This window comes from Plecotus auritus, assembly GCF_963455305.1.
Source record: "Plecotus auritus genome assembly, chromosome: 1".
Classification (NCBI taxonomy): domain Eukaryota; kingdom Metazoa; phylum Chordata; class Mammalia; order Chiroptera; family Vespertilionidae; genus Plecotus; species Plecotus auritus.
Genome location: NC_137770.1, coordinates 154,340,108 through 154,365,313, shown reverse-complemented (window position 1 = coordinate 154,365,313; position 25,206 = coordinate 154,340,108). Strand labels below are relative to the sequence as shown.

Sequence of the window (25,206 nt, the reverse complement as noted above, 5' to 3'; positions counted from 1 at the left end):
TTTATCTTATAATTTTCTAGAGCTGACTGTTGTGTCTCCATGGAAACCCAAATTGCAATTGAAATAAGTAGGATAATAAAGGCATCCACTGAGATTGACAGCATGCAAAGCCTGGCTACATTTGTTTATAGTTCCTTCAGTAGCTACAGCTAGAGATAGAGAATACACACTTTGGGTGCTTAGAAATTAAAAAAAAAAAATGATAACTCTCATGTCACGTGTGGTACCGGACTCTGCGTACATGGCAAGTTTACCATAACACTGTTCATTCTCAAGTTAGTAATTAGGTCGCTCATCTTCACTGGAATCATCTCAAAGCATTATGAGTATTGGATGTAAAATTAACTGTGATTCTATTTGGATCCCAAAGGAAATTCTTCCTGGATGATTTTGACACTATGAAATGTTGGTCAGACCTTAAACTGGTGGTTCATGGTGCCTGATGGATTTCTTTCTGGACAGGGAAAGCAATCTCATTGTTCCCCCTTGATATAGAGGAACCTGTGCTCTTCTAAGTTCATGATTTCACATCAGTTTGGTTGGTACCTCAAAGCAAAGAGTCATGAAACTGGAGTGGGTCCAGAGTGAATTAATCTGAAATTAATTTGATTTTGAAAGACTCCATCTGGCTATGTTTGGGAAAGGCAGTTAGACAGATATATAAACAAATCTATATTCATTGTGCCAGATGTAGTGTCAAAAAAATGAAGAAATTACTTTAAAAAAATCAGCTATGGGAATTTTGATATAATGATATTCAGCCTCCTAGAATAACAGCCATTAAAATGTAGCACATAATCCTATTTTTATTCTTATTTGTTAGGGGGTTAGATCTGATGGGGTATTTTTAAATAAACAAATTAAATGTCAAAGCCTATTTTAATTGATGATTTAAGATGCTAAATGAAATTTATGACATACTCACAAGGGGAGGAGGCAGGACTATATGAATCAAAATGTGGTGTTTGGTATTGATTTCATCTTAAGATGTGATTTAGGGATTTCAAAACTAGCAAAGTAGAATGCCATTTGGACCTTGCCTTTTGCTATGTAGTTTTGTAGCATGACAACTGTATGCTTGTATCATAGGGAACCAAATACAGAGCTGACATGCATAGAATTCTGGAAGTCTTCTCTGAGTCAGTCTACAAACTTGGCACTATTCCTTTTTGTTATTTTGCAAATTTCTTTAACCAGACTATCAGAGAGGCAACTTTTTGGGTTGCTATCTAGAAATTTAGTGTAATCATTGTAGAACATCTCATTGCCTTTTCTTATATCAGGACAGAAAGAGTCTAGAGAATTCATGATTAGTCTCTTGAATGGTATCACAGTCATCTCTTATGGGCCTTTCATTTCCAGTTTTTAAACCTCAAATGTCATCTTTTGTAATGTCTTGAAGAGAATGAATTAAAGTTTACTTCTTGATCTGTGAACAAGCATAATTTACTTTAGGGAAACAAGCTCCCCAACAGCAACAACTCATTTCTCCGCAGGCCCCACCCACCTCCCTCACTTCTGCTAGCCAAGCAACAGCAAGAACAATGATAACAGAAGGTAAAAATAGAGCAGAATACTTAGCACAGATTTATTTCCCAAAAGCTATAGAGTCTTGGCAAAATTGGTTGCTGCATTTAATGACAACAAATTAGATGTTGCACAAAGCTTAAATTTTGATACTCAGGGGAGTGTTAGAATGAATGAGAAAGTAAAATCTGAGATACCTGGAGCCCCTGGGGAATGAAATAGGCTTATTAGCTAAGTTTGCAGTAGAGATGAAAGCTTATCCTTTATGGCACCAATTCTCTTTATTGTTTCCTTTTAAAGGAATTCTTCTTAATAATAAATTATATATTTCCCTGCCTCCTTAAACAGAATGCATTGAGCACAATGTGACCCTTTAGCTAAAACAAGATTGTTGTTATGCAAATTAATTATTCTGCTACACTGCTGTCCTTGGGAAGGTCTGGGGAATATACTAGTAAGTTGGCCCAGCTCTGAGTGGGCTTTCCTTGCTGGGCCCATTCAGATTCTCATGTGCGTTGGCCATCACTCCACGGGCCTCCTATTACAAGCCATCCTGTGTGCTCCTTCTGATCTCCTGTGGGTTTAAATGCAGGTGACAGAGGCTGAAAAACCAGCATAACATGAGAAATCTCTGAGGAAGGGGTTGGGAAGTTCCCCAGAGGGTTTAAAGGGCATGACTTCAGGGCAGGAACTTGGTGACACACATGTTGACAGCTCTGAAGTCCGTTATGTCTTAACTCTGTTGTTGGCATTTCACAAACACATGAGCTTGAAGGCATTATCAAAAAAAGAAAGAAAGAAAGAAAGAAAGAAACACATCTGAACCTAATCAATTAGGTTAGCCTACAGAATCACATTTCTTCACACATGGATTCTGTTTTCTGACCTAAGCTACAGTCATTAATATGACGTAATTAGGTACTATTTACTGTCAACTTTTGATTTTCCAGATCATTGGAAGAAGCAGTGACTTACTAATCTCTCACACGTTTGTATCAAACCTTACACTGCTGGCTGCATCCCTTGGGCTGGCATTCAATTAACGTTGTATTCCTTGATTACACATCATTTATGATGGAAGAAGGTTGGCCAAAAATCAGCTTGAGGAGAGACCAGCCTGAGATTCAATTCTGCCATTGATAAATGATAAAATGAATAATGGATAGATAATCAATATTTAAGGGAAGGGTAGATAGAGTTTGGAATACCAGGTGAGCACAAAGCTCAGTAAAGTCTGTCCTTTGGTTCAGAGTAGGAGGCAGTGCTTCCTGAACAGTTTTTCAGTAGTTTTCGCATCATGATAGCTGGGATGGCGACAGTGGCTGTGTTGGAACAAGTGGACTCACTGGGTGTTTAGAGAAGAATGGGCACATAACTCATTGGCAATTAGGTATACGGTATTGACCCTCAGATTCAATGGAACAGTACTAGATGGGACAACACAGTTCTTTATAATGTGACGAATTGCGTGATGTGTGACTTAATTTTTACAAATTGTAAGACTTCTTGCTGTATTAAATCTATTCATTCAGGAAATATGTACTGAAGATATCCTGAGTTCAATGCACCGTGCTCACCTTTCAAATGAGTTCTTCTCTGAACACCTGATTTAGCATTGCAGTCCAACACCCAATACTCCCTGTCTTTCTTTCCTGCTTTAATTTTCTCCTTTGAAATGATTTCTTTCTAATCTCTTAGGTTTGCTTATTTTCCTCATTTTATGCTCCCTTCTAGAATATAAGCTCCATACAGGTAATTTTACCTTATTTTATTAATTGCTGTATTCCCTAGCACCTTAAATAATGCTTGGGTTGTGGAATCACTTCATAAATACGTACTGAATTAATGATTAAGACATCCTTGTCCTCACGGTTTCACTCTCTCACCATGTAACTGATCAGGAGCTCAGTAATATTGTTTCTGTAGGTTCAGTGGTCAGAGAAGAGTTGAGATTAGACTGGCAATAACTCAGCGTTGAATGTGTGTTCTGTGGAAGACACTGTCCTTCTTCTCAGACTTGGGGTAGGAAGGAGTACAGTTTGAGCCAATAAGAAAAACGGGGAAGTTGAACATGAAACCTAATTGGAGGACAAGATTATTTTTGGATATGCTGAGTTTGAGGTGGGGCCAGACCGCTCTGTCAGCTGTAGCTATAGAAGATCAGATGGGAGGGTTGAATGGACATGCCCAGAGAAGTGATTTTCACACGAGTGGTAGTGAGTGACAGGAACATTGGAGAGATGGTCACCTCTGGAGGAATTAGCTCAGAGTAAAGCTTAGAGATGGGTGGGGCTTTATGGATGGCAGTAGGTTCCCAGTTTATGGCATTGCAAGCCAGCATAGGTCGGGGATTGGGCTGTGCCCCCCAGTGTGAGGGCCAGCAGTGCACAGGATGGTCGTCCAGCCATGGGTCTGTGCGGGCGTTCTGTCCAGTGTTGCACAGGTCTCCTGTCTCAAGTGCATGGTCGTGGGAGAGAGGCACCTGCTTTCTCTCAAGTCACAGCCTACTTTTTTCTTCAGTTACTTTCTTTCAAGCTCCTTGTCAACTCAGTAAAAGAGTACAGCTTATCATCCATTGCCTCTGAATTTTTCACATTCCATTTAAAAATGTGACCACAGGGGTGAAGTGTGGTTTAGAATGCTGAATGCCAGTGCCCGCAGCCAAATTAGTCACTTGTTGCTGGCTTTCTGCAGGCCCTGTATTGCTCTGTTCCGAGCCTTATCCCTTTGTATTTTGGATTTATGTTGAGCACATGTTTGTCTCTTCTCATTGGCTGAGTAGCTTAAGGGCTTTAATTATTTATTTTTCAACTCTCTCCTTCAAACCTAGCACCATGCCTGACATAAAGTCTCAGTAACTATAATACAAATTTAAGAAAAGGATTGCATGTGAGAATAAAACTTAGGTGGGTTTAGTATTTCTTCAATGGGTGGAGAGTGTTGTGAATCCTCTCTGATTGCTTTATCTTGCATGAATAAGTACCAGCAAAATGTTTTCTTTTAGACAGCTGTGAACGCAGGGACTCTTTGCTTTGAGAAGCACAGTTGCTAAAACCCAGGTCCAGGGTACCTGGCACCGTGTCTGTTTTGTTTGTGGCTCTCAGTGTACATCCCTTATTTTCATCATTTGCTGATAAGAATTGGAATTTTAGTAAAAATCAATTTTTAGTGAAAATCAATATTCAGTTTGAGAAGTTCAGATGACTACATAGTTTCCTCCCACATGTGTCTTTGTTTCATAAGGATTCACATTTCAGTTAATTAATTGATCGGGGCAAACCAGTGTCTTCTTCCTCATCCAGAGAGCCATCTACAAGGACTTGCCCAAACAAACAGGTGACTTGGGCAGCATTTAGCCGGGGGCACCAGAGCTAGGTGGGTCCCCCTCTCCCTTCCTTTCCCCATCTGTAAAGTTGGGGCAGTAATCCTGACCTCAGCCATGAGGGGAGGATTAATTAATGTGCGCTCCTGGAGCACTTGGAAAATGTGAAGCTGATATAAATCTTCTGTGTGATTATTATTTCCCCATTGCCATTTCTAAAAGTTCATCTAAGAAACCTCTCCCTGTGCAAATGCCTTCTGCTCTGCTCTGCTCTGAAGTCCCCTGAACTATTTCTGATAAATCACTGAAGGAAATGAGTTCCCCAGACAGGGGTTATCCAGGGCCGCTGCCTTCCCAGCGAGGGTCATTGTGTGTTCAGACTCCAGGTCCTCCCTGCATGCCTCCACAGTTACTTCTTTGTGGGGGTGTTCCAGCTTTATGCCTTTTACTAGCAGTCAAGTTGAAGTAAGGTAATAAGGTTTCTCTTTCGCTTGGTGAACCCTAAGGCCTGCGTTTTACAGCCTTTTCCTCAGGAATAAGGTTATGCTTCACCCTGTTAAACAAATGTACAGATGTCCCCTGATTCAGGACAGTTCAACTTGAGATTCTTCACCTTTCTGGTGGTGCAAAAGCAATATGCATAATAAATTACATGAGTTTTTTTTTTTTCCAGTACTTATTTTTATTTTTTAAATATTTTTATTGTTTAAAATACTACATATATTACTACATATATCTCCTTTTTTCCCCCCATTGACCTTCCCCCAGCCTCCCCTACCCCCTGTTGCATGCCCTCATCCCACCCCCCCAGTGTCTTGGGTCCATTGGTGTGCTTATATGCATGCATACAAGTTCTTTGGTTGATCTCTTTCTCCCCCTCCCCAACACTCCCCAAACTTCCCACTGTAATTTGACAGTCTGTTCGATGCTTTACTGCCTCTGTGTCTATCTTTTTATTCATCAGGTTATAATGTTCTTTATTTTCCACAAATGAGTGAGATCATGTGGTATTTGTCTTTCATTGCCTGGCTTATTTCACTTAACATAATGCTCTCCAGGTCCATCCATGCTGCTGCAAATGGTAAGAATTCCTTCTTTTTTATAGCAGTGTAGTATTCCATTGTGTAGATGTACCATAGTTTTCTAATCCACTCATCTGCTGATGGGCATTTGGGCTGTTCCCAAATCTTAGCTATGGTGAATTGTGCTGCTATGAACATAGGGGTGCATATATCCTTTCTGATTGGTATTTCTAGTTTCTTGGGATATATTCCTAGAAGTGGGATTACTGGGCCAAATGGGAGTTCCATTTTTAGTTTTTTGAGGAAACTCCATACTGTTCTCCACAGTGGCTGCACCAGTCTGCATTCCCACCAGCAGTGCACAAGGGTTCCTTTATCTCTGCATCCTCACCAGCACTTGTCGTTTGTTGATTTGTTGATGGTTGCCATTCTGACAGGTGTGAGATGGTACCACATTATCGTTTTGATTTGCATCTCTCGGATAATTAGTGACTTTGAGCATGTTTTCATATGTCTCTTGGCCTTCCTTCTGTCTTCTTTCGAAAAGATTCTATTTAGGTCCGTTGCCCATTTTTTTATTGGATCATTTATCTTTTATTAAATTGTATAAGCTGCCTGTAGATGTTGGAAATTAAACCTTTATCAATGATAACATTTGCAAATATGTTCTCCCATACAGTGGGGTTTCTTGTTGTTTTGTTTCTTTTGCTGTGAAAAAGCTTTTTATTTTGATGTAGTCCCATTTGTTTATTTTCTCTTTAGCTTCCATTGCCCTGGTAGCGGTAGCGGTGAAGAAATTGCTTCGGCATATGTCTGAGATTTCTCTGCCTGTGGATTCCTCTGGAATTTTTATTGTTTCCTGTCTTATTTTTAAGTCCTTTATCCATTTTGAGTTTATTTTTGTGTATGGTGTAAGTTGTTGACCTAGTTTCATTTTTTTGCATGTATCTGTCCAATTTTCCCAACACCATTTATTGAAGAGACTGTCTTGACTCCATTGTATATTCATGCCTCCTTTGTCAAATATTAATTGAGCATAGTGGTTTGGGTTGATATCTGGATTCTCTATTCTATTCCATTGGTCTATATGTCTGTTCTTATGCCAGTACCAGGCTGTTTTGAGAACAGTGGCTTTGTAGTACAGCTTGAAATCTGGTATTGAGACCCCACCTACTTTGTTCTTCTTTCTCAGGATTGCTGAAGCTATTCGGGATCTTTTTTTATTCCAGATGAATTTTTGGAGAGTTCTTTCTAGGTCTGTGAAATATGCCATTGGTATTTTAATGGGGAGTGCATTGAATCTATAGATTGCTTTGGGTAGTATGGACATTTTAATGATGTTGATTCTACAAATCCGTGAACATGGTATGTTCTTCCATCTGTTTACGTCTTCTTCTACCTCTTTTTTCAGTGTCCTGTAGTTTTTTGCATATAGGTATTTTACCTCCTTAGTTAAGTTTATTCCTAGGTATCTTAATTTATTTTGGTGCAATGGTAAATGAGATTGCTTTTTTAGGCTCTCTTTCTGTAAGTTCACTATTGGTGTATAGAAATGCCATAGATTTCTTGGCATTAATTTTATATCCTGCTACATTGCCGAATTCATTTATTAAGTCTATTAGTTTTTTTATGGAGTCTTTCGGGTGTTTTATGTACAATATCACGTCATCTGCAAATAAGGACAGCTTTACTTCTTCTTTTCCAGTTTGGATGCCTTTTATTTCTTCTTCTTGTCTAATTGCAATGGCTAATACTTACAGTACTATGTCGAACAGAGTGGTAAGAGTGGGCATCCCTGTCTTGTTCCTGTTCTTAGGGGAAATGGCTTTAGTTTTTGCCCATTGAGTATGATGTTAGCTGTGGGTTTATCATATATGGCTTTTATTATGTTGAGGTATGATCCTTCTATTCCCATTTTGTTGAGAGTTTTTATCAAGAAAGGGTGTTAGATTTTGTCAAATGCTTTTTCTGCATCAATTGATATGACTATGTGGTTTTTATCTCTCAATTTGTTTATGTGATGTATCACGTTTATTGATTTGCGGATATTGTACCATCCTTGCATTCCTGGGATAAATCCTACTTGGTCATGGTGTATGATCTTTCTGATATACTGCTGGATCCGATTTGCTAGAATTTTGTTGAGGATTTTGTCATCTATGTTCATGAGGAATATTGGCCTGTAATTCTCTTTCCTTGTGTTACCTTTATCTGGTTTTGATATTGGGGTGATTCTGACTTCATAGAGTGAGCTTGGAAGTGTTCCTTCCTCTTGAATTTTTTGTAATAGTCTGAGGAGGATTGGTTTTAGTTCTTCCTTGAATGTTTGGTAAAACTTCCCTGTGAAGCCGTCTGGCCCCGGGCTTTTGTTTGCTGGAAGCTTTTTGATGACTGCTTCAATTTCTTCCATAGTTATCAGCCTATTGAGATGTTTAGATTCTTCCTGATTGAGTTTTGGAAGGTTATATTTTTTAGGAATATGTCCATTTCCTCCAGGTTGTCCAGTTTGTTGGAATAGAGTTGTTCATAGTATTTTTTAACAGTCCTTTGTATTTAGGTGGCGTCTGTTGTTATTTCTCCTCTTTCATTTCTGATTTTGTTTATTTGGGTCCTCTTTCTTTGCTTCTTGGTGAGCCTGGCTACAGGTTCATCAATCTTGTTTATCCTTTCAAAGAACCAGCTCTTGGTTTTGTTGATCTTTTGCATTGTTTCTTTGGACTCTATGTCATTTATCTCTGCTCTGATCTTTATTATTTCCTTCCTTCTGCTTACACTGGGCTTCTTTTGTTGCTCTCTTTCTAACTCTTTGAGTTGTAGGGTTAGGTAATTTATTACCATTGTATCTTGTTTTTTGCAGTATGCTCGTAGAGCTCTGAACTTCCCTCTCAAGACTGCTTTCGCTGTGTCCCATAGATTTTGGATTGTTCTGTTTTCATTGTCATTTGTTGCCATGATGTTTTTTATTTCTTCTTTGATCTCTCTGGTAACCCAGTCATTGTTTAATAGCATGCTATTTAGTCTCCATGTGTTGGATTTTTTTGGAATATTTTTATTGTAGTTGATTTCCAGTTTTATGCCACTGTGATCTGAGCAGATGCTTGATATGATTTCTATCTTCTTCAATTTGAAGAGACTTTGCCTATGACCCAACATATGGTCTCTCTTTGAAAATGACCCATGTGCACCTGAGAAGAATGTATATTCTGTGGCTTTGGTGTGAAATGTTCTGAAGATGTCAATTAATTCCATCTGGTCTAGTGAGTCATTTAGGATTGATGTTTCTTTGCTGATTTGTTGTTTAGAGGATTTGACCAATGGTGATAGTGGGGTATTAAAGTCTCCTACTATGATTGTATTGCTGTCAGTCTCTCCCTTGATATCCTCCAGGAGTTTTTTTATGTATTTGGGTGCTCCTGTATTGGGTGCGAATATGTTTACGAGAGTTATTTCTTCTTGTTGGATTGCTCCCTTTAGTATTATGAAGTGGCCTTCCTTATCTCTTGTTATGTCCTTCACTTTGAGATCTAATTTGTCAGATATAAGTATTGCTACCTCAGCTTTTTTTCATTTCCATTCGCCTGAAAAACCTTTTTCCGTCCCTCAGTCTGTGTGCGTCTTTTTTTCTGAGGTGAGTTTCTTGTAGACAGCAGATATATGGGTTGTGTTTTCTTATCCAATCCATTACCCTATGTCTTTTGATTGGGTTATTTAATCCATTTACATTTAAAGTTATTATTGATAGGTACTTATTTGTCACCATTTTCATTCTTTACTCCTTTGTTCCCTCTTCGCTTCCTATTTCTTTTTTTTACAGCAGACCCTTTAACATTTCTTGCATTGCTGGTTTGGTGGTAATAAATTCCCTTAGTCCTTTTTTGTCTGTGAAGCTCCTGATTTCACCTTCAATTTTGATTGATAGCCTTGCTGGGTACAGTATTCTTGGATTCAGACCCTTCCTTTGCATGACTTTGTATATTTCATTCCATTCCCTTCTGGCCTGATGAGTCTCTGTTGAGAAATCAGTCGCTAGTCTGATGGGGGATCCTTTGTAGGTAACTTTCGGTCTCTCTCTGGCCACTTTTAAGATTCTTACTTTGTTGTTGGTGTTTTCCAATTTAATTATAATGTGCCTTTGCATCGGTCTTTTGGGGTTCATTTTGTTTGGGACTCTGTGAGCTTCTTGGATTTGTGTGGGTTTTTCTTCCCTATATCAGGGAAGTTTTCTGTCATTATTTCTTCAAACAGGTTTTCTATTCCTTGCTCAGTTTCCTCTCCTTCTGGAACCCCCATTATGCAGATGTTGTTTTGCTTCGTGTTATCCCAAAGTTCCCTTAGGCTCTCCTCCTGCTTTTTAATTTTTTTTTTTCTAGAATCTGCTCTACTTGGGTATTTTTTCCTATCTTGTGTTCTAGCTCACTGATGTGGTCCTCTGCTTCTTCTAGTCTACTCTTGATGATTTCTATTGAGATCTTTACAGCAGCGATGTCATTTTTCATTTCTTCTTGGTTCTTCATTTCCTCTTGGTTCTTACCCATATTGTTGAATTTGTCTTCCATTCTTTTCAGCCACCTTATGACCATTTCTCTCAATTCTTTCTCTGACAGGTTGCTTGCCTCCATTTTGTTTACTTCTTTTTCTGGTGATGCCTGCTTTTCTTTCATATGCAGGCTGTTTCTTTGTCTCCCCATAGTCTCTCTTCTCCAGGTGTCTGGTTATGTAGTTCTCTCTCTCCTGTGTTGATTTAAAGGCACAGAATACAACACAACCAGGTACAATGCACAAGGCACTGAAGATACATGTATTCACGATATTAATAACCCCAAATAAAGTGACCACCAGGAAAGGCAAATTAGAGGATAAGAGAAAAAGAAGAAGAGAAAAAAAAAGGAAGAAAGGAAGAAAGAAAGAAAGAAAGAAAGAAAGAAAGAAAGAAAGAAAGAAAGGAGTGCACAAATGAAATTGGGAAAAGGGAAAAAAAGAGAGTAAAGAAAGAGAATACGAAAGAAGAAGGGAACAAACTATATATATGGGGAGGAAACTCCAATAGAACAGCCACTAATTCCAACAAATGCCAGCAACAAGTACCTGGAGATGAATACAAACTACAAACAACAACTAATATCAAGTGAGGTGAGGGAAAACAGAAGCAAAAAGCAAACAAAAACAAAACAAACAAAAAAAGAATAAGCAAAACAATCTCACAAACAAGCATAAAAATCTATATAATCAACAATCAAGCAAACAACAAAAGGACAGAGAGAAAAACAATTTTTTGTATAGTGAAGACAGAGAAGAGAGAGGTGTGTATGAACTTTGAACAGGGGATTGGAAATCCTATCTAATAAAAGAGTAATATGCAAATTTACCATCACTCCAACACACAAGATTGCTGCCCCCATGTGGTCAAAGATGGCTGCCCCCATGTGGACACAAGATGGACTCTACAAGATGGCCAGCAGGGGAGGGCAGTTGGGAGGGACCAGGCCTGCAAGGGAGGGCAGTTGGGGGCAATCAAGCCTGCAGGGGAGGGCAGTTAGGGGTGACCAGGCTGGCAGAGGAGGGAAGTTGGGGGCAACCGGGCCTGCAGGGAAGGGCAGTTGGGGGGGACCCAGGCCTGCAGGGGAGGGTAGTTAGGGGCAAACAGGATGGCAGAGGAGAAGTTAGGCATCAATAGGCTGGCAGGGGAGTGGTTAGGGGGTGATCAGGCTGGCAGGCAGAAGCGGTTAGGGGCAATCAGGAAGGCAGGCAGGCGAGCAATTGGGAGCCAGCGGTCCTGGATTGTGAGAGAGATGTCCGATGATCCTGGTAGGATTGGGCCTAAACGGGCTGTCAGAAATCCCTCGAGGAGTCCCAGATTGGAGAGGGTGCAGGCTGGGCTGAGGGACACTCCCCCCCCCCCGTGCACGAATTTCGTGCACTGGGCCTCTAGTTAGATATATAAATAGGGTGAAATTTTAACAGGGGGTAAAAAGAAAGAATAGGGAAAATCTAAAGCAGGAAAAGGGTAAGAGAAACAGGACAACAAAGGGGAAAAGTTAGGAAGAGAGTGATTGCATAAAGGTAAAGTTGAGATAGAGTAAAATGATGCTAAAGGGAAGATGAAAATAGAATGTAGAACACTAATCCCAAAGTAAAATAAAGAGAAAATAAAATGATACTTTTTAAAAGAAGAAGGTAAAATAGTAGTAGTAATAATACTGATTGAAAATAAAAATGTAATAATTAAAAAGGTAAAATCAAGTGAGGAAAAAAGAAAAAAAATTAGTTTCTTAAGTAAAGATGAAAAAAAATAAAATAAAAATAAAAATGTGCAGTAGTGAGGTTCATTCACTTCCTCTACTGTTCTGTTTGGCATGCCTGTTTCCTAGTCAGGACAGTATTGCAGTTCCCTGTGTTCCACTGCTTCTCAGTGTTGTAAGCCAGACCTGATTTTTAAGCAGCCAGTGTGTCTTAATTTCTTGTATGGCTTTATTTGTGTTTACACAAGAGTCAATTTGTGATTCAACCCCTGGGTGGCAGTGTTTCTGGATTGACCTCTGGATCTATAGGTCCTCTCTAGCCAGTGCTTTGATCCTGCTTTCCCTGTGGCACTCAGTACCGGTTTGTGGGAGTGGGCTGCCCCAGAGCTGGTTCTCTGATGGTTATTCCCCGCTCTGATCTCCAGGTTCCAGAAAAACAACTTTCCCCTGCAGTCTCTTAGGGAGTCCCCAATTGGGTGATCCTATGTATTGGGCTTAGTAATTAGAAGCAAGGATTTAAAGGAAAAAAACAACAACAAAAAAACAGCGTAAGTGTGCAAACTCCAGGGCTGCGCGCAAGTCTTTGCAGTCCTTTTTTCCCCCTTGGGTCTAAGCAGCCAGCACACTTTAAAAATTTTTAAGCTGTCCTTTTGCGTCAGATCAAAATGAGTTGCTTTTAAGAGTTCCTTTCTGTTAGCAGCTCTGAGGACCCCCTTCCACATTCACGGATCACGCCAGCCCCAACAGCCATGGATTTTTCTAGGCGCAGACTTCCCCTCATCCTCCAGTTCCTGCAGTGCGTGCGTTTCTCTCTCCTGCTGGGAGCAGAGACCTCACCTTATCCCAGGCGAAATCTGACCTTTCCATGGTGGAGTGTAGAGCTCCTTGGAATCCGCGTGTTTGCGCCAATTGGGGACCGGTGCTCTGGGGTTCGCAGCTGTTCGGTGGGTGCTGCAGTTGTAGATTTTCAGGGTTCTGATAACATCCACTTTCCCCTTTAAGATGGCACGGTCTCCGCATCCGAGCCGATCACTCTGGGAGGGAACCCAGCAGCAGTGGGGGCTGCCCGGTCAGGGGATCCCTGTCCAGCAGCCCCCCACCGTCTCCTGGAGTATAGCTGTCCCTCAACTCACCAACAAATACTCCCCATGCGACCCTAAACTGTTCTTTCTATCTGCTCTGGGACAAGGCTTGGGACACGTCTGTCTATTCTGCTGCCATTTTTTCCTCCCAGGACTTATTTTTTCAAATTACATGAGATATTTAACACTTTATTATAAACTATTGTCCTGGTGCACAGATTTGTGCACTTTGAAAGGAAATTAATTCGAAGAAATATTTTAATATCACTATTCGCCCTTTCTCTATAACAGAAGTGTCAACCAAATTCACGATCAACAATGACAGATCAAAACACACGCATGCAATTGGCGCCAGCGAGAGCTTTATATGTATCGCACGTGCGCGAGTCAACTGAGCCTTTTATAGATAGAGAATAAACTTGCTTAATTAGACCTGCTTTCTGATTTAGCTAAACTTTTTCCCAACCCAGTGAAGCATCCCAACTTCTCTTTCAGGTAATTGTCAGCAACACAGCAGTAAATATCAACACAAAGCAGATTATTATTGTAGATCACGCAGGGAGAACAAAGGGTAAAATACTTAACTACAGCAGTGTTTGACTATATTCTGCGCAGTGAGATAACCTGAAGTCATTTTCAAGTTCCATCATTTCTTACTTTTTTTCAGTTAGGTCAAGTTTCTAAGCTTTCTAAATCTCCATTTTCTGGCTAATGAAAAGAAAATAGGATTCTAATGAGTCTCCTATCTACCTACTCCAGGATTTCTGTGAGGATCAAATGAGATGAGGCACGTGAAAACACTTCACAAACGTTTGTTAAACTGTATAATGTTTGTACCTGGCTATAAAGCAAGTCGTGTTCCTGGGCTGAAGAAACTCCAAGTAGGCTAGTCGCTAAGGAGGGAGAGGAAGCCAGGTGTTGCTATGTGATGTCATTACCCAGCGCCCACAGCAACCGTTTCTGGGCTGGGCTGGCCTGTGGGCCACATTTTGCACCATGGGGTCTTAGCAGTATTGGCTGGGATTTGGTGGGCTGTCACTCCAGAGTGGTCGCGGGGCCTATGTCCCACTTGGGGGAAGCTGAGTGTTGGTTTGTTGGTGCCAGGTCCATGGTGCTATCTATCTATCTATCTATCTATTTATTTATTTATTTATTTTGTAAATTTATTTTTATTGATTTCAGAGAGGAAGGGAGAGGGAGAGATAGAAACATCAATGATGAGAGAGAATCATTGATTGGCTGCCTCCTGCAAGCCCCCTACTGGGGATCAAGCCCGCAACCTGGGCATGTGCCCTTGACCGGAATCGAACCCGGGACCCTTCAGTCCGCAGGCCAATGCTCTGTCCATTGAGACAAACTGGCTAGGGCGGTGCTGTTTATTTTTTACATGGCCAGTGTGCATCATAGCAGCTCCTGCATTGAGTGTTTGCCCTCTGGTGGTCAGTGCGCGTCATAGCTACCAGTTGGACGGATGGATACTTAGCCTTTTATATGTATAGATACATTAGGTTTTGCATTAGATGATTTTTCCCAACTGTAGTTAATGTAAATGTTCTGAGCACGTTTAAGGTAGGCGAGGCTAAGCTGTGATGTTAGGTAGGTTAGGTATAGTAAATGCATGTTCAACGTATGAGATTTTCAACTTACAGTGGGCTTATGGGAACATAACCCCATCATAAGTTGAGGAGCATCTATATAGCTTTTTGGACCTCCAACCAAATACAATTTAACCTTAACTCCAGCATTCCACCAGAATGCCTGTCACATATGTGTTTTTTCCCAGCTGTCTGTGAATGAAACTGATGTCCTGTACATTCTTAATGAAATTTTATTTCAAATTTTGGCAAAGCATAGGGATGAACATATTGCATGTAAGTCTACTTGTAGGAAACTTGAACATCTTCTTCAGAGGAGCACAAACTAATTTATTTACAATTTGAGCACTTGGAGAAAGCCTTTGCCTCCTCCAGCTACTTAGGCAGTGATTTTCAACCAGTGTCCGCGGCAGGCATAGGTAAGCCGCAAGAATTTTTAAAACACGCAATTCCTGATTAGTCAGTCAGGGGCACTGACCTCTTTTCCCTTAAATTGTCAAGTGAAAATTGACAACAGCCAACACAATAGCTGTCCAGTGTGAATGAGTCAAAATGATACCTTTCATTTTTTTGGTCAGATCCACAAAACATATAATTTTTGATGTGCTGTAGAATTTTCGTAGTTTATGTGTGCCATGAGATGAAAATGATTGAAAATCGCTGACTTAGGGTATCATCTGAGCCAGGGAATCATCTGTGAATTCAGCCGATCCACAGATGTCTCAGAGATTTGGGGCCCCATTCTGTATCAGAGTGGCCATGACTCACAAGGCTTTGCTACACTTGATAAGTGATAACAATACCTTCCAGGTAAATACAGGAATAGCATTGGTTTGGTCTTCTTATTGGTGAGAAAACATGTAGAGATTTCTGTTGAGCTTGCCAGAGTCACTAAGCAACCCAGGAGCCCCCTGAGTTAAGATTTAGCTGTGTCCATGGTGCGAGAGCCGCTCCGTTGAAAGGCAGACAGATGAGGCTTTCTGAAATGGGAGGTGCAGTTCCCAGAGCAGGAGGTTGGATGACAGCTGATTCCTTCTTCTAAGCTGAGAGGCTGTGGTGAGTGGAGAGGAGAGGGAGGAGGCTCCTGAGGAGGCCTAGTCCGAGTCTCTGGAATATTCTCCGCAGCGTGGGAAGGAGTTGCTGCTGTCCCTAGGTGCCACATTGCCAGCCAGTTGGGAGAGAATTCTGTTCTTAAACAATAATAACAACAACATGGACAATGTAGATGGTTCACAATATTGGATTTTGTGCCCATTCTGTTGCCCACTAGAAGGCACCAGGCCCATCACCAGCTTCTTTCCGCTTTTCCCTCATTCAGCTCAGTCTTGGACAATTTCCTGTGAACAGCAGACAAAGCCTGCTTCTTCATGTGCTCTTATTTAAGTACAGGCGATTATTAGAAAACAATTCCTGGGCCCTGTGAAAGAGTGGCCTCTCAGCTGACTCAAATGGTGGGACTGCGGTTGGGATATTAGGAAGAATTAGCACAAATTGAGAGAGATGATGTTCTGGCAGCAACCCCAAGCCACCAGCCACCCAGTGGCTCTGTCTGAGCCTGCAGGCTGCTCTCCACAGTGTAGGTGACACTTGTCAGCTCCCTGGCCCATGCCTTAGTCACTTGTGAGCTAAATTGGACACAGACGGAATCATCCCAAGGTTTCAGGCAGCTGGTCATGTTACGTAAATTATCTTTTCCATATATCATCATCTAGGTTCCAAACCATAACTGTAGAATTACTGAAATTAAGAGCCAGATGGTAACTATTTTGCTCTTTGTTTTATAAGTGAGGAAACCAAGGCACAGAAAGACTATATGATTTGCGTGGGATCCCACAGTTAGTTGAATGCTAAACCATGACAAGAGGCCAGGCCTGCCAACCCACTGTCCCACTGTCCCACCGACCTGCTGTCGTGCGCTTCAAGCCTCCACGTCATTTTCCTGGCCCCTCATTCCCATTTTCCCAAGACAATCTCATGATGAAATAATATTTTAGTGAATGTCAACTCCGATTAGTTTTTTTAAGGTATATTAGCATTTAGAGTTATTTAGATTTAAAGTGAAGTAAAATTAAAAATTCAATTTCCCAGGTGGACTAGCCACTTTCAAGTCTTTAGAAGCCACATGTAACTAGTGGCTACCATATTGACGGTACAGATTATAAGACATTTCCATCATTGCACAGAGTAGGACAGAACTGATGCAGGATATTCCACAGAACAAAAAAAAGTACAAAGGATAAAAAAGCATGAGAATAATAAGACTATTAAGTACCAGGGAGATTAGCTATCTTTCTACAGAATTTTTTCAAGACAAGGCATCTTTGTGTGTTGGTTTTGGGTTTGAATATCTTCAGGACGTGGCATTTTATGTATTTTTTTCAGCATTAATATATTTATAGCCACTTGGCATTTCTCATACCTCTTTTGTAAGTTTGTTGTTCTTCCTTTTATGTAAATAAAGGAGATGTGATGCAGAAAGTGGCTGTCCAAGGAACTCAAAAAAGAATAAAAATATAAATTCTTTTGTTTCCATTCTCCAAAGGAAAACGTGCAATTCTCTGGGCCTTATAAAAGCTTGCTGTCCTGGAAATAATAATAATAATAATAATAATAATAATAATAATAATGCATTTATTTCAATCAGTTATTATAATTTTAACATTTTACTGCTTAGAGGAACCTCCAAGGATTTTGCATATCTTCTGTTAATCTACTTCTCTTTACTCCAAAATGGAGTAGGGAAGTAGGTCAATGCCTGTGCTGAAAGCAGAAAGTAAGCACTCTCATTTTCCCCCCAGACATCGTTATATTTCCCTCTTGGCTCTGAGAATGATACCACCAGTGCCCACTGGCTTAGTGCTCTCTAACTTGTGGTCTGGTTCCATATGGCATATGTCCGGGAGGAGCCTTATAGTTGGCTCTTTGCCAAGAGCAAAAGTGTAATTAGCACTCAGGATCTTGTTGCAGTTTGTAGGCTTGGTGCCAGCAGAGATGTATGTGCCTGTTCCTAGGGCCTGCACATGGCCACTGAGTCCATAGGAAACATCCCCCTAGAGCAGTGGTCGGCAAATCACGGCTCGCGAGCCACATGCGGCTCTTTGGCCCCTTGAGTGTGGCTCTTCACAAAATATCATAGCCTGGGCGAGTCTATTTTGAAGAAGTGGCGTTAGAAGAAGTTTAAGTTTAAAAAATTTGGCTCTCAAAAGAAATTTCAATCGTTGTACTGTTGATATTTGACGCTGTTGACTAATGAGTTTGCCGACCACTGCCCTAGAGGAACCCAGTTTATGGAATATTGAGCAATAACAGTTGGCCTTCACATCTTCGTGTGTCCAGATTCTGCAGGCACCTCTTCTAAGGGAGGTGACATAGGAAAAGTCACTTTACCTCCACAGCGACTCTTAATTACTTTATTTCCGAAATGGGGATAACGATTTCAACTTCCTGGAGCTGTCATGATACTGGATGTCAAACACCTGGCAAAGGTTTCTAGAAAAGAGTAGGCCCTCAATAAATAATATTTAAATTTGAATTAATTCCTGTACTGTAGTAGTGGGTGCTGAGGAGGTCTGGGAAGTGCAGAGAAGAGAGCTAGTCTAATTTTCTAAGCATGATATCAGATTCTAGTAAATAGATCTTACTGAGAGTCTTGCTGAAATTTGGGGTATCTATTCCCATAATTATTCCTCTGAATAGCACATTGGCTCTTTATGGCCTCTGGCAAGTACCCCCAAAGGTTTAATTGTGGGACACAGTTTTTGGCTTACTTAGAATTGTCAGTGCTGACAGCCCCGTGAGGACAAAAGAAGTCAGTAAGTCTCTGCTAGAAATGAGCCTCAGCCAGGCAGAAAGTTGGGAGTCCAAAGCAGGAATTTGTGTGCATTAGAACAGTTAACTAGGCTGTTGCAATACCCCGGGGGCCGGGGGGGCATGGGATTCAGCATCACATGGATGGGGAGGGAGGGATTGGGGACCACCTGTCCTGCAGGGAAGCTTTCCTTGAGGAAGTTGTACTGTTGTAGTCATTGTTGAATTTGTATAACATCTAGAGGTCCTTGGATTTACTTAAGGAAGGAATTGTTATGCAAATATGATGCAAATATTTGGGATGGTTGTTTGCAAAATGCAAGTAGTTAGGAAGGGATTTAGATGTGGATGAGAGGCACTGATTGAGGTGACTGGGAATAGAGAGGAAGGGAATCTGTGCAGATGGAGACAGCTATGTGATTAGTGAGGAAATGTGGGCTGTAAAGTACTCCTAACAGACTTCAGTTTAGCGTGTCTCACTGATAGAAAGAGGACAGGTGTGTGTCTTTCTTGCAGTGGTACCTTTAATTTGGCACCGGGGTTCCAGGGACCCATTATGTTTTGCTCTTGGCCTTGTCTTCTCATAGATTTGCTGTGAGGTGTACATGCTCAGTCAAAGGCAGACCTGATGCAATATTTGGCAACATGATGAATTAGAAATATTTTGTGCTTTGGGCTTAGGTTTGAATTCTGCCTCTATAATTTATGAGCTGGTAATTTTAGGAAAGGAACTTATTTCCTAGATATTTGCATCTGAAAATAATACTTTCACTACAGCTGTCATGAGGGTTAGAAATAATGTATGTAAAGTAGCTAGCACAGTATCTAGCTTATAAATGCTCATTAAGAGATATTATTATTTAGGATATGAGTTGTGTTTGAGCCTATTCTATGAGAAAATTTGGAATGAAAAGTAGACATGAGATGGTCACTCATTTCAAGTGTGTCACAACTGCAAAGAAGAGATTAAAAATAGAAATAGCTAACACTTATTAGGCACTTACTCTGGGCCATTTCCTGTACGAAGCACATGACTGTAGGAGATGAAGTCTCTATTCCCATTTTACAGACGAAGAGTCTGAGGCCCAGAGTCGCACAGTTAGGAAGCGGTGGTGCCATGATTCAGAGCCCGTGCCATGAGCTCCAACACCCCACTGCCTCAGGGTGATAAGAAGTCTCCAGGCATTTCTGAAGTATGGCTAATGGGAAGGGGGTTATAAATATGGACTCAGTAACATAAAGACCAAAGGTATAAGGGATATCCTCCATCTCTCCTCCTTTACATGCCACTACGGGTGCATTTTTTGAGACAGTAAAAATGCCCTCTCCTTTGGAGAGAGATTACAGAATGCGTGTGATAGATCCTCCCTTCCCCCAACTGATGGACGGAGTATGAAGTAACCTTCACCTGCGGCCTGGACATTCCTGAGCACCTAACCAGGCACCTTATATGGACTATACATTGAACCACCAATCAGCACCTGCCAAATACCCTAAGCTCTTGATTCCTAAGTACTTAAGTGCCTAATCATGTGCCTTATATGAAACCACCAATCAGCGTGTGCCGAGTACCCTAAGCCCCATCCCTTCCCATCCTTCCCCTCAAAAGGCATGTTCACCTCTGCACGTGTTGCTACTCTCCCCTTGCGAGACAACCCGGCAGGGTCCTTCTCCTCTAATAAAGCCTGTAGTCTTGGTTAGGTGCTCAGGAATGTCCAGGCCGCAGGTGCGCTTACGTCATATTCCAACTATCAGTTGGGGGAAGGGAGGATCTATCAGCGTGCTCTAGGATTCTAAGTTTAGATACTGGGACTGGTATACTCTCACCTAGCTCCTTAGTTGTACTAACTGCTCTGTGCAGACAAAATGCAACAGTCCCATTTTTGAACTTCCGTTCTCTGTTAGCTGAGACCTGTGGCAATGCCTTCCTCTTTTCATTCTAGCTCATTGTCAACAGCACTAACCACAAGTCCTTCCTGCCCCAGAAACGAGTCTTGCCACACTCTAAGCTCTCACAGAGTTGTGAACACTGCATTCTGCTCTGTGTAGGGCTCTGTCACCTCCACCCCACCAGAGTTAGCTCTGTGGGGTTAAAGTGTTGATTGAATTCTCAAAGGGTGACTTGAAAAGAAGTAAAGGTGCACAGGAACAAGATAAACGATTGATCTGTAATATAAGCAAGCATTACGTTACACCTAAATGGTTGCAAGATTTTGTGCTCAATATTTTATTTAGCAGAACATGGTTTATAACAATAAGGTTGATTAGAGAAACCTCTGAAAGTGTTTCAAGCTACACAGTTTGATTGTTTATCTCACGGAGAAAAAAAAAAAAAATAGAGTGGTAAAATAGGGTGAACGGAAGAAGTAGAAATTAAAGCCAGGCCCTAGTGAAGAGTATTTGCCATCATTTTGAATACCTTATTATTATAACCCCAAGATTACATTGAAATGACACCTGCCAATTGCAGTGACATTTTAGTTTATGGGGGCCCTTTTTTACCTTTCTGCCTCTTGGGCTAGGGGCTGGAGGGTGATCATGGACCGGACTCTGTAGATATTTTGTCTGCCAGGTGTGACCTTATTTAGGTGCATTTTATTTTCACGGGCTGAGATGCTAAACCAAGAGCACAGTACTGCAAATGAATGCTGCTCAGGGCATTCAGCCCTGTCTCTTGGCAGAGTAGGTGGGTTTAGGGAGCATTCAGAAGATGGAAGACAAAGAGGAGATGTGATTTTGCTTTATTATTTACTGAAGGTCAAATGGGGGGAATCCCAATTAAAAAATGAACACCCTCATTATCATGTTTCATGATGGTGACTAGAATTGCAGGCTCTCTTCCAAATGGGGGGTTTTTAAGTCTTAAGGAAGATGGATATGTAAAGGCTTATGTTCTTGCTTTTTGTATCATCCCCAAATATTTACTGAAGCTAGGAGAAGAAAAGGCAGATTTCCCTCTTCTCTCTTCCAAACGTGTGATTGTTTAGAACTCAAGTGCAACATCTGGAAGTCAGACACACAGAGAGCAATTTATGGAGTGTGAAAGATTTGAAATATTCAGTGTCCTTTAGCGGGAACTCAACTTTCTGCGGCTGCATTTTTTTTTTTTCCCGGCACAAAGCAGGCAATTCTGAGATCGCCTTTGCCTCTCTGAATTAAACCCTTTGTGCCTGGGTCCCATAAACAATGTGCTTTTTAAACGGGAGCCCCCCTCCCCGCCCTGGCCCTTTTCTCCAGCATAAGCAGCCAATCGGCTGCAGCCAGCCGCATTGCTGGAGCACTTTCCATTCTGAGCAGCAACAACGTACTAATTTGATGCACACATGGATGCCTCGCGCACTCTGCAAATTCATCCTCAGCATCTTGCATTAGTCATCTGACGGACTGCCAAGTGTTTCATTTTCTTTTCATGTGACTTTATCATTATCACCTCTCTTCTCCTCCCAAAAAATCTCCAAAGAGGGGAGGGAGGGGAAGGGGAGAAATCCAGCAGAAATCCAGCCCTGCCTTTCTTTTCACAAGAGAGCCAGTGTGAGGCTGATAAGGCTGCAGATGCGTTGATGGCAGCCTTGCAGAACGAGACCTGCACTTAACTTGCAGCTGCCTCCGAGCTGGGTTTCAAGATGTCCACGCCCCGGGTGACAGCCGGCGGGGCGCTGCCCTGGGCTCGGGCTGGGTGCTGAGCAGCAGCAGCCTGCAGTGAGAGCCCGCCGCCCTGCCACCTAGGAGCAACCTAATGGTGCCTGTGCTTTGTTTTAGTTCATCAAATTTCTACGACTCATTAGGCACTTTGCCCCACGCTCCTCTTCCTCCTCCTTCCGCCTCCCCGCCCCCACCCCCCTATTTTTTTCTTCCTGTCCCTCACCGTGCAGCCCTAACTCTGGCTCCCGGTTCCCTTTTTGACAGTAACGGCACAGCCAACAAGATGAACGGCGCTTTGGATCACTCCGACCAACCAGACCCAGATGCCATTAAGATGTTTGTCGGGCAGATCCCCAGGTCTTGGTCGGAAAAGGAGCTGAAAGAACTTTTTGAGCCTTACGGAGCTGTCTACCAGATCAACGTCCTCCGGGACCGGAGTCAGAACCCTCCCCAGAGTAAAGGTACAGTCCGCGGGGTGTGCGCGGTTGGGGGCCTTGCTTGGTGTCCTGGGCATCGCGGGAGGGAGAACTGCGAGTGGGAGCCGCCTGCTGCCCCTGTGCCCGAGGCCAGCCCGGCTCCTCCCCGCGCCCCCGCCCGCCCGCCTCGCGGGCAGGTGGACAGAGCTGGCCTGGGACGCAGGAAAGGAGGAGCGGAGGGAGGGGCGCGGCCGCGCCTCTGGCCAGGCGCGTGATTGCTCTCCGGAGGTCACTTTCTAGGCAGCGCAGGCTCCTCTTCCCTGGTGGAGTGCCTGCCTCTCTAAGGAATAGTGTTTCTAGTCTTGCATTTCAGGAGTAACTCTTTCTGCCCCTACCTTCCCATTATTGCTCATGTAATTACAATTGCATTTCACTTTTCCATAGCCTGTGGGGATTCTGACATGCCTTATAAACAGTTAGTGTGATCCCACTGGTCTAAGGAATAAAGGGTACACTTTTAGGAGGGATATCAATTATTGGGGTCTAGATGGACATCTTTAGGTGAAGTATGCCTTTGGGGGCGGGAAGTAACACCCTAGTGGCCTGAGATAGTTAGCACACCTTCCAAATGCTTGTGGTTTACGCCCTTACCAGTGCTAAGACTCACGTGTACAATCTGGTGGTTTCTGCTGCCTCCATTTTAAGATGAGGGTGATGTTGGGAGGGTGGGGGGACAGTTGTTAAAATAGAGAGAAGCCAGAAGCCTCTGCACCACATTGAAGCTTCAGTGTGTGAGAGTCGTCCTTTGCAAGCTCTGTGCAGACTGGATTTAACTCCTCTGCTGCCACTTGGTCTCTGTTGACATGTTAACCTTGCTTTAGTAATTTTGTTCTTTCTCTGTTTTTGATCTCTTGGTCTTTCTGCCCAGGGCTCCTCTGTCTTTCTATGGGTCTGCATTTCCTTTTTCTCCATATCTTCCTATCTCTGTCCAGCCTGTTATTTTATTTCTGTGTAGCCTCTCACAAGAGTTCATGCAAGCTCATTAGTGAGCACATGAACATGAGCACACACTTTTCTCTGAGCCTCTTTCTTACTGTCAAGGTGAAGGGATGGGACTAAGTAATGATGAAAACGCTGATGGTCGTGACTCCGAGAAATGGGTCATCTCTTGTGCCCTGTAGTTGCAAAGGTCTGATAGGACTTTTTAGAACCTCTTAAGAAATTTAAAAGGCTAACACATATTTCATAAAGGTGAACAGACATAACTTCTGATTACGTTCATATGGCTCTCATTTTCTATCTCAAAATATAATCTTGTACAGTAACACCAAGCGTACTTTCAAAAGAACATAGATAAAATTTTGTCACCACACACTTGGTTGTCCCTAAACTTGAAAAATTGGAAATTAGATATATAAAACAGAAGGATTAAACCCATCACAAATTAGGACAACGCTGAAAGAGCCTTTATGAGTCACATTCCTAAACTGCTTACCTACATGTTTCCCAAATGGAAAATACTAGAATTTGGTTTTTGATACTTAACCCCTACAGTATCCTACTTAGGAAAGACAGTAAGTATAATGGCCTGGACTGGACTTAGCAAGTGAGGGCCCCCCTACCGTGCAGAATGACACCCACAGGAAACTAGGCCAGAGGCAGGAAACTAATGCTTCAGAGCAACAGCCACCCTTCATCCTTGGGTAGGAAAATGTGCCTCCAAATTTTAGTGAATTCCGCATTTTTTCAACATGTCCTCTGGTAGAATGCTCAAAGCTCATTTCTTGCTATGTTGCCTGGTTACTTGCATTTTATCTTTGTATTCTACATATATTACTTTAGCCAGGAAGACCTTTCTCTCAGTCAAGTGAGTACTTGTACACGGCCTAGTTCTTCTACCATATTCTCTCTTTTTTCCTGATGTTCCTCTGAGCAATCTCTTCATCAGGGTATATTTGAGACTATACACTTCATTAACTTCTTTCACTGGGTTTTGTAACTCACTTCATTAAAATAGTTTGCATAAGCCCACGGTCTTGGAGGAAAAGGAACACCTGATACGGGCTTTTGGAGCCCATGCTCTGTACCAAGTCCTGTGTGAGAAGTTGTACATATGTTCTCTTCTTTAGTTCTTACTGAAATCCTGAAAGTGGTGATATTAGTCACATTTTGCAGAGGAGGCTCAGAAAAGTTAAGAAATGTTAGCCCAGTTTGCGCAGCTAGAAAGAGGGTGAATAGAAATTTGAGGACAGCCCATCTGTCTTCATGTGCTCTGTACACCAGGTTGCTTTTCCATGAGGTAAGGCCACAAAGCAGCCTTGCTCTGCTCCATCTCAGGGTTGGGTGAGAGGCCTTCTCCTTGACCGCAGTGTTCCCCAGGTGAACAAAAGGGAACTTTGCCCTTTAAGACCAGGGTTGATTTGTTTCTGTCTTTGTGTTTAGTTTTTATGCTCATGGGTTTAGATTGTACATCACGCCAACTCATGGTATCATGGGATAGAAGTTACAGATGAAATCATTCAAATCTTACCTTTGGAAAGATAGGTCAATTCCC

At 42.0% G+C, this 25,206-nt stretch overlaps 1 protein-coding gene across 13 annotated transcripts in view; it reads left to right on the top strand.

The window, feature by feature from the left end:
• Window positions 1–25,206, top strand: part of CELF2 (CUGBP Elav-like family member 2) — a 559,496-nt gene that overhangs the window by 372,857 nt on the left and 161,433 nt on the right. For all 13 annotated transcript variants that reach the window (XM_080656732.1, XM_080656743.1, XM_080656742.1 and 10 more), the window contains one exon: window positions 22,501–22,697. In XM_080656732.1, coding sequence (XP_080512858.1) covers window positions 22,501–22,697 — 197 coding nt within the window. The remainder of the gene's footprint in view (window positions 1–22,500; window positions 22,698–25,206) is intronic.